At 33.9% G+C, this 9098-nt stretch overlaps 1 protein-coding gene across 2 annotated transcripts; it reads left to right on the plus strand.

Moving 5' to 3' along the window:
• The first annotated feature begins 1195 nt into the window (after positions 1 to 1195).
• LOC18608987 (YTH domain-containing protein ECT2) lies at positions 1196 to 8816 on the plus strand. 2 transcript variants are annotated; one of them, XM_088804054.1, is made up of 8 exons: positions 1196 to 1592; positions 2049 to 2125; positions 2270 to 2399; positions 3128 to 3189; positions 3286 to 3795; positions 6594 to 7127; positions 7404 to 7616; positions 8211 to 8816. In XM_088804054.1, the coding sequence occupies exons 1-8, from the start codon at positions 1550 to 1552 to the stop codon at positions 8526 to 8528; spliced, it is 1887 nt and encodes a 628-aa protein (XP_088660180.1). In that variant the 5' UTR covers positions 1196 to 1549; the 3' UTR covers positions 8529 to 8816. The 2 variants fall into 2 exon arrangements, with proteins under 2 accessions (XP_088660180.1, XP_017972071.1); XM_018116582.2 differs by having other exon boundaries at positions 2273 to 2399.
• Positions 8817 to 9098: the final 282 nt, after the last annotated feature.

Here is a 9098-nt window from a genome sequence, read left to right on the forward strand (position 1 = left end):
TCACGACCCAAGTGCATTCTTGAACCATCCAATGAAGCCATTTTAACTTTTATTGAATCAATAAATAAACATATTAAACAATCAACTTTCTAATTTCTCTTAAAAGTCATTATATTTCGTAAAGACCTAAAGAAGTGTATTATACATCAAATAAATAGAAAAAAAAATCTAAAAGTGATTTATGTTCTACCTATCTCTTCACATTATAAAAAAAAATAAACGAAATTGATTTGACTTAATTCTTGATTTTTTTATAAAAGCAAAAAAGAAAATACATTTAGATAGAAAAGTAAATGATATTTTTATGTAATAATTAATAAATTAAATTTATTAGTTTATACATGATGAAATGTATGGTATAACTTTTATATAAAATAAATAAATATTTTTTTGTTAATATAGATAGAGATATTTTCAAATTTTATCTAAAATTAAGTTACTCGTCAAATGATTTTATTGATGCAGTATCTCACGTCAACTTAATACATTCAAAATTGACATAATATTCAAATAAGTTCCAAAATTATTAAAAAAATTTTAAAATTTTAAAATTTTTTTATTTTATTCAATTAAGTGCTTATACTTTTATTTTGAATCAAATAAACCCTTATGAGTAATGATTAACTAATTTTTATTAATCAAAATACTAATTTTCATTTTATATCCATATTATACTAACATGACGTTGATGTGAATGGTGAAAAATATCGCATAATTATAGTTTCATGTTAAATTAATATGTCATATCATCATCAATTATAATATTTTAGTATGTCACGGTAGCGTCATGTGGCATAAAATGATAATAAATATTTTGACTAAATCAATAATTAGTTATAAAAAGTTTATTTGACTTGAAATAAAAAATAAGAGTTTGATTGAATGTAATAAAAAGTATAAGAGCTTATTTAAATTTTTTTAAATAATTTAAGAGCTTTTTTAAATATTATGTCTTCAAAATTTTATTTTTAAAATAATTTTTGCAAAAATTAAACCTTAATTGACCATATAAATTCCTTTCATTGGATTAACATATATAAAATAAAATAATAATTATGTTTAGTATTGACATTAGCTTGCAAGAATATTATAATTTTCTTTCTTATTTTCTAGTTTTCTCCCATTTATCTCAGATAATGTAGGCATGCCAATACTAGAAGTTAAATTAGTAACGTAGAGTGACGTAACCGAAAAACTGCTGGATTTGGAGGGGACGGGGTGTTAGAGTGCTAGAGGGAGCAGGTGGACTAGTGGAGTTTCGCCAACTCTGCGTACGCGCAGATATTTCCTATTCCTATTTCCTCCCTCTCCTTTCATCACTCCCAAGGTCTGCCCTTCTCTCTTCTCCTTCTCCTCACTATTCTTAGCATACCCACACTCCACCAAACAAACACGAAAAAAGCGAAGCAATTCCTGTTAATTTCTATCAACTCTGCCCCAAACCCCTCTCTCCCGATTCCCAGCCAAAAATATTTCACCAAAATTTTACCAAACAAAAGCTTCCTATCTCTAACAAATACACATAAATATATCGTTTGGTCTGTAGTTTATGACAATGGCTCACCAAAGTTCTGATCGCTTAACCTCTGCTGGTACGTCACTCTTCAAATCATAATCTCAGCAAACGAAAAGAGAAAAAAAGAAGAGAGAAAGTTGATGCCATCTTTTTAGGCTGTTATTTTTCAATGTTGCTCCGACAAATTATGGCCTTTCTTTTCTTTGTTTTTGTTTGAATTGAAGGAACGAGCGAATGAGAAATGTAGAATCTAGTACGAGATTGGTTTGCCATTTCCGAAGGATTTATTAAAGTTGATCGTAGAAATAATTAATGTTTGGCAACTGATATTAATATATCCTTTTTTTAACACACTTTTTTTTTTCCTGCGAGGTGAATTTCTGCATTCCATAGTCAAAAATTCATGTTTCTTTAAAAGTTTTTATCTATTCCTGGGTTTTTATGTTTCAATGTTTGGCGCACTTGTTTGCATACATGCACACATTATTTGTTTGGTTAATCCAAGAAATTGATAATGTTCGTGGGATTCTAGACTCTGCGGAGGCTTTGAACGTTTTGGTTCTGGATAGGAACAACAACCTTGCTAATCGCAACCTGTTGACTGATAAGGTATATTATTGCATGCAGTGCTTATTTTTTGTCGGTTGCCTTGACTGGGTTATATATTGTCATTTTCAATCTGCTGACTGTTGCTAGTATCCTTTGGCTATAGCTGAAGATATGATTAATTTTTTTTATTGTTCTTTTTCAAAGCAGGATTTGGTTACAGTTGGTCCCTTGAGGGACGGTGCGGATCAGTCAAGATTCATGCCCACTGTGGTTGACTCTAAGACAACCTTTTTGTCTAATGCCTATTCCACCGAGGCACAATTCCATCTTGAAGGTTAGTCCTCTGCATTTGTCATAAAAAAATTATCTTGTTTATATAAACTTAGCTTTGATTATGTGTAGTTTTATACAAGATTACAACTTGGATATTTTTAAGGAAAGAGATATTCATTCTTTTGCCAATTGCAAGGGTATTTTATTTTGCAATTAGCAATTCTTCTTGTATATATATTTTGGACCTTTGGGTGAAAGTGAAATCAAAATGTCTTCAATATATGTCTTGTCTTACCTATAGTGATGTGGGGAAGCTACTGGTGAGCTTTGAAGATAAAATCTATACAAGCAGCACAACAAAGAACTTCTTTTTATCATTATTTTATGATTGATATAGTATTATCATTTATCCATGTTTGATACTGTAGAATTTTTTCCATATTGGCCTAGGATTAGGTAAAACTTTCATCAAATTATCTCCAAGTCTGTAGTGAACTTGCAGGAATGTGCTTCTAGAATGCTTTGATAGTTGCATGATTGTTGGATTTTTTAAGGTTGATGTTTTGTTGTTAGTATATAGAATGTAAAAGGGCCCGTTTTTAGATTCCATTGAGGGGGACTCTAAATTGAATGTGAGGCGTGATATGTAAATCTATGGATCAAGGTTGCTTAGATAGCTAGTTAGCACAATCATGGATGATGGAATACGGAATACTGTTTTTCACTGTCACATAATGCTCTTTCTTATTTTGCTTACTACTCATGAAGTTCTCTGCTTGCAAGATGCAGCTGATAAACAGGGTTCATTCCTTCCATATTTGAGCGCTGAGGGCTTGGAAAGTGGCTTTCATGTGTGTAAACCTTCTATGGTTTCCCTTTCATTAGTTCTACCTTTCTTTCTACCAGTATATCTTAAAAAGGCATTTCTTTTTCTTCACCTCACACAGGGCATCTACAATGAAACTGCATCTCTTGGATTTCATGGTTTTAGGCACAGCTCTCAAATGCCACATAGACCTTATGTTCCAGTTTCATCTCAGCTGCCTCTTGTAGGGGATCCTAGTTGGTTACCCACTACAAGGCATTTCCCTACCTCAGATTCATCTTATCACCAGCCATCAGTTCCTCTAAACATTCCAAATGTTACTTCAAAGGCTCAATTTTCTCATCTAGAGTTTCCTGTGAATATTGAGCAACAACTGGATGGAAAAAGATTTGGCCTGAGACCAAATTATCTCCCTCCATCAGGATCATATGGTGGAAGAAGCAACTTCCTGGGAAACTCTGGCAAGCATTGCATGCAATATCAAGGATTTGATGGGTTTGGGGCTGCTGGATTCTGCTCAGACTGTTCAAAGCCTTTTATTGGGAAGAGTTCTTTGTTTCAGACATCATATCCAGCAGCTTCTCCAAAACGAGTTGGTTCACTAGAGTTTCCTTCAAACGACATTGGAATGGTTAGTTTTCTACCTATCACATATTTTCAGGTTGTCAGAAGCTGGCATTATTTAATTATCCAAAAAAAAAAAACAGCATTATTTGGAGATTGTAAATGGCCATTGATAATTTTGGAACATTCATTCCCTATTTTCCAGAAACTTTGCATGTCTGCTATAAGCAACTAGCAAAGCATATATCATTAATGAAATCAGGCATTATGCTATTACTTGTAATTGAGCTTCTCTATATTTTTTGTGGGGAGGAGGGGGGGGGAGGGGGGAAGGGGTGATGGGGGAATAAGCAGGTTATTGGACTTTAATCTTGGTACAATTAAATAGATTTTTAATCTTGGTACAATTAAATAGATTATGGATGGAAAACATCACATGTGCTCTGTTAAGTTGGCTTAATTGGCACCTGTAAGGAGAAATGGTTCTTATATTAATGATGTGGTTGGCTGGCATAGCCAGGGATGGATCTAGGGTGGGGGAAATTGCCCCCACTGAAGTTTTAATGTCCTTTTGATTATATTATAAAAATAGCTAGAAATTTTAGCTCCTTTATATCTACCGCCACTGGAATTGACAAAAAATAAAATATAATTATTATAAAGAGTGACTCACTTTGCAAAATAATAGGTTATAATATGTAAATATTAATAAAATAAGGTTTTATAATTAATTTCTTATTGACATGGGACCCTCCAAAGATTTGGAAAACTACAAAACATTAAAAGTGAAAAATATTTATAAGCCAAAAAGTTGTTTTCTACCTCACATTGCTTTTCCCATCCAAAGAAAAGTTGTAAAATGTAACAAATGTAAAAAAAGAACCTGTAAGTTTATGAAAGAAATGCCAAAAAAACAAAGGGGCCCACTTGCTTCTTTCAAAACTAGAAGATATTCAAGTAATTTGCTTTCTTTGTATATTGATAGTTTGTGAGTATGACAGAATTTATTTACTATTTGAATATTTTTATACTATTAAAATAATTTGGTGTATCTAGAGAAATAACCAAATAATATTTTGGGAAAAACATTTTTGATTTTGAAGCAGGATTCTTGAATGAACGATTGTTTGGTTACATATATAGAGGAAAATATATTTTGAACTATAGATAATTAAAAAGTTTTACGATGCTTCCAAATGATAAACATCTGTAAAGAACATTTGTAATGTATTATCTTTATCCTAGCAAAGCAATTTTTGTTGCACTTGAGTTAATTTGCATTTATATTTTTTGTATATTTAATATTAAATATGTTAGTTTGTGCCACTGAACATAAATCCCAGACCTGCTCCTGGGTATAGCTGCCAAGTTTTAAGGGAGAAGCAGGGAAAGAAAACAAATCTGAGCTCAAATTCAAGAACCGACAAGTAGTTATATCTAAAGAAATGATAAAGATCAAAGTTGAAGGGACAAGTACTCTCTTCTCACCAAGACAATCACTAGTGCCTTGCACTATCTTGCTCTATCTAACCATCATTATGACTACCTTCTCTCCTTCATTTCTCCTTCTTACCCCCTATCATTACCACACATCTCTCTTTTACTTGTGCACTTTTCCTCTTCCAATTTCTTGCAATAAGGTGTTTCATATTCATTCTTATGCACTTAGGTAGGAAGCTTTCTGTTGTCCATTGAGTTTTTGAGTAAGCTGCTATCAACTTCAGCTTTCTGCCATTTTGTAACCATCTGCCTTTGGTAGCATCTGACTCTGCCTTGATTTGTTGAGAGGGAAGAGACTATGTAGCGGTCACATTGCTGGAGAGGGAGTGGAGGAAGGCAGGAGGCAATGGAGGTGGTGTGAGAGAAAGAGGAATCTTTCTTCTTCTGGTTTTTAGTTTTTATTGTTGATCCTATTTGGTTTCAAGCGCTCCTGGGATCTTTTTATTCCTTTTAACTTGGCTAGTTAGTTGCTACATCATCACGGTAGGATCGAACATTTCCCAGCCCCAAAAAAGGAATAGCAAATCCTGCTAGATGCCAGTTCAGTAGAGACAAGTAGTAGTCTGTCTACAAACAGAATATTTTAATCTGATTAATTCCATTGAATTGAAAATAATAGCTAAAAGACTCAATTGCATGAGGTTTGGGGGCTTCCCAATAAGCATGCCTTGTGTTTAAATTTCTCAATCAACAATAAAACCATCCCTATTTTGTTTAATAATTTAAACACATGTTTTCTTTTGTTGGGAAACTTTATGAAATTCATGGACAATAGTTGTTTACACAAGTATTTCCAAGTATAAGCACACTTGAACTCGGCTCTCTCACCTACTCAAGCTCAACTGTGAAAAAGTTGAGGCTAAGTTGTTTGTGAAAAGGTTTGACTTGTTCATACCTCAGTTGACACAACACATAGATACAATTGTACAAGGCTTCCAAAATTACCCAAAATTTTTTCAATGGATCAACATGTATAGAGCATGCTTTACACATCTTTTCTCCAAGCAGCATCTGTTTTAAGCATGTGTTTTTTAAGCTTAAAAAGATTTGAGGCTTTTTTATGAGTGCCTCTTGGACTTGTAGCTCAAGTAGTAGCTTATTTGCTAAGCCCTGTATGTCATCTCATAATCATGAATTTCTGTGTGGAATGGTGAGTTGGTGACATTTACATCCTTGATTCATCTTTAGGTTTTAATTCTGAGATGTTTCTAATTGGTTTCCAAGTCAATACTATATTCAATGTGTTTGAAATAGATAGTGCTAAGTGATTGATTCTAGTCTATTATTTAACAATTAAATCTTATGCTGGCTTCTTTCCCAAGTGATGGGTTCTAGTCTATTATTTAACAATTAAATCTTATGCAGGCTTCTTTCTTGAAAGGATCATTTTATGGTTTTGTTTCTTCTTCTGGCTCTGGCTCTATAAGCTACACTGGTAGCCGAAGTGATCAAAGTTCTGGCTGTGGCAGTGTTTCCAGTTCTAGCTTAGGAATAAATGGTCAGAACTGGCCTTCGCTTGATGAAGCAAGAGAAGGGGGAAACTGCAAGGACTTTTCATGTAGTTGTACTGTAACACTTGATACATTAAGTGAGCGTAACAAGGGACCTAGGGCATTTAAGCCTAAAAGTCAGATAACCGCCAAAGGTTTTATTGTTGATAGCAGCAAGAATGGCCCAACTAATGGCATTAGCAATGGATCATACAACCGACAGAATTTTGTCACTGACTATGTGGATGCAAAGTTCTTTGTGATAAAATCTTATAGTGAAGATAATATTCACAAGAGCATAAAGTATGGTGTCTGGGCAAGCACCCCAAGTGGCAACAAAAAATTGGATACTGCTTATCATGAGGCAAAAGAGAAACAAGTGACATCGCCTGTCTTTCTGCTATTTTCGGTAATCTACCTTGCATTGTATTCTAGGTGATAGGTGGATTACAAGAAACATGAAAGTTGATGCACAGTCATATAACCTAATTAAACAATTGGTTGAATAACAATAACTGGTAATGCATTATGATGAACAAGGATTAGGATGTGGTGAGCAATGTAAATATTAGGTTGAAATGCTTACCACCTTATTCATGTGCTTCCCTTCTGGTTCATTTATAAGAAGAGATCATGATTGAGGATTGAAACTAACTTAGCTTCACTTTATATGTTATGCATGCAGGTGAATGCTAGTGCTCAGTTTTGTGGAGTGGCTGAGATGGTGGGACCTGTTGACTTTGACAAAAGCGTGGAATATTGGCTTCAGGATAAGTGGTCGGGGCAATTCCCAGTAAAGTGGCACATTATTAAAGATGTCCCCAACAGTCAGTTCCGCCACATTCTGCTTGAAAATAATGACAACAAGCCAGTAACTAACAGTAGGGATACTCAAGAGGTAAGGATTCATTTGGGATTGACACTTTATAGCCAGTTTTGAGTGGTGATGTGATACTTGGCATTTCCGGTTACATTCAAATTTAGTGCCATTATGGCCTCACATCGCGGTTGTTTTACTTGAGCTGCTGAGATGATTATGTTGGTCTAGAATCGAATTGAATTTGGCCAAGCTAACATGAAATTTGTGTACTTCATTTCCACCATCATTATTTGCCTGTACTTCTCAAGTCATAAGGGTGGTGTATTTATAATTTTTGTTGAAATGTTTTGATGTATAACTCGATAAACTGCAAGGCACAATGTACATATCAGAGCTAGAAGCAACCCTTGTTTCTGTTTGAACAACTTGTGTGTAAGCATGTATTGCATGCACAACTTGTTATGTTAGGAGTTACTGTGAATGCAAGCAAAATTTCACGTACAATGCTGATATGTAAGACTTGATGATGTGCCATCCAATGAATTTAGTTTTCGCACCATTGCACTTATTTTATCTGACTGTGCTTACATCAAGTAAGGTATAATCTTTCCCATCTTCCATTGCAACAACTCTTCTGAATGGTGCCTTACACTGCATCAAATAATATTGCAGGTGGAATTGGAGCAGGGTATTGAGATGTTGAACATTTTTAAAAATTATGAAAGTCATTCATCCATCCTAGATGATTTTTACTTTTATGAAGAACGGCAGAAAGCAATGCAGGAAAGGAAGGCTAGACAGCTAAGTAGCATGGTCGCTTCTCCAGATGATTTTGTTGGTGAATCCCAGAACTTTGTGTCACTTCCTAATGATTTCGTAAAAAAAATGTCCAAGAGCTTTGCTGAAGCTCTTTTGGTAAATGAGAATGAGAAAACGGGTGGAGCAACTAGAAAGATGCTCTCTACTGCATGTGGGGGCCTTGGGAGATGACTGCAACAGCAAATTTGGTCAAGAAGGAAATCAATATTATCGGTAGGCATTTATTAGTTTATGCATTTTGAAACACCTCTAATATTTATTTTGAGTTCTTTATTTGTTTATTTTTATTTTTTATTTTTAAATTTTGCTGCCCCACAAGTTTTGAGAAGGCTCCTAGTTTGGTTAACTTGGTTTATGGATTTAATTTGTTTACATGGAGATATTCTGAAGGAGTCTGTAATATAGACTTGGTTCATATGTATACGGTATATGCACCACAGCTGATTTTTCCTTTTAAAATTGTTGTTACTATATTCTTTTCAGTCTTTACTCTTTAAAACTTATTTTACTGTCAATATTGAAGCTTTCAAAAAATTTCATAAGACTTCGCTTGGTAGGGAGGGTAGAAAAATGGGAAAGAAGAAAAGTGGATCGGGAGAAACCATAATCTTGATTTATCTCGGTGTGCTTGATAGGAAATCTAGAAAGCCGAAAAAAAGAATTGAAAAACCGATTTATTTTTTCCATCTATCTGTTGGGTAGAATTGAAAAATAAAAATTATATTATATTCATCAGTATAC

This window comes from Theobroma cacao, chromosome 2, assembly GCF_053813885.1.
Source record: "Theobroma cacao isolate CCN51 chromosome 2, ASM5381388v1, whole genome shotgun sequence".
Taxonomy (NCBI): domain Eukaryota; kingdom Viridiplantae; phylum Streptophyta; class Magnoliopsida; order Malvales; family Malvaceae; genus Theobroma; species Theobroma cacao.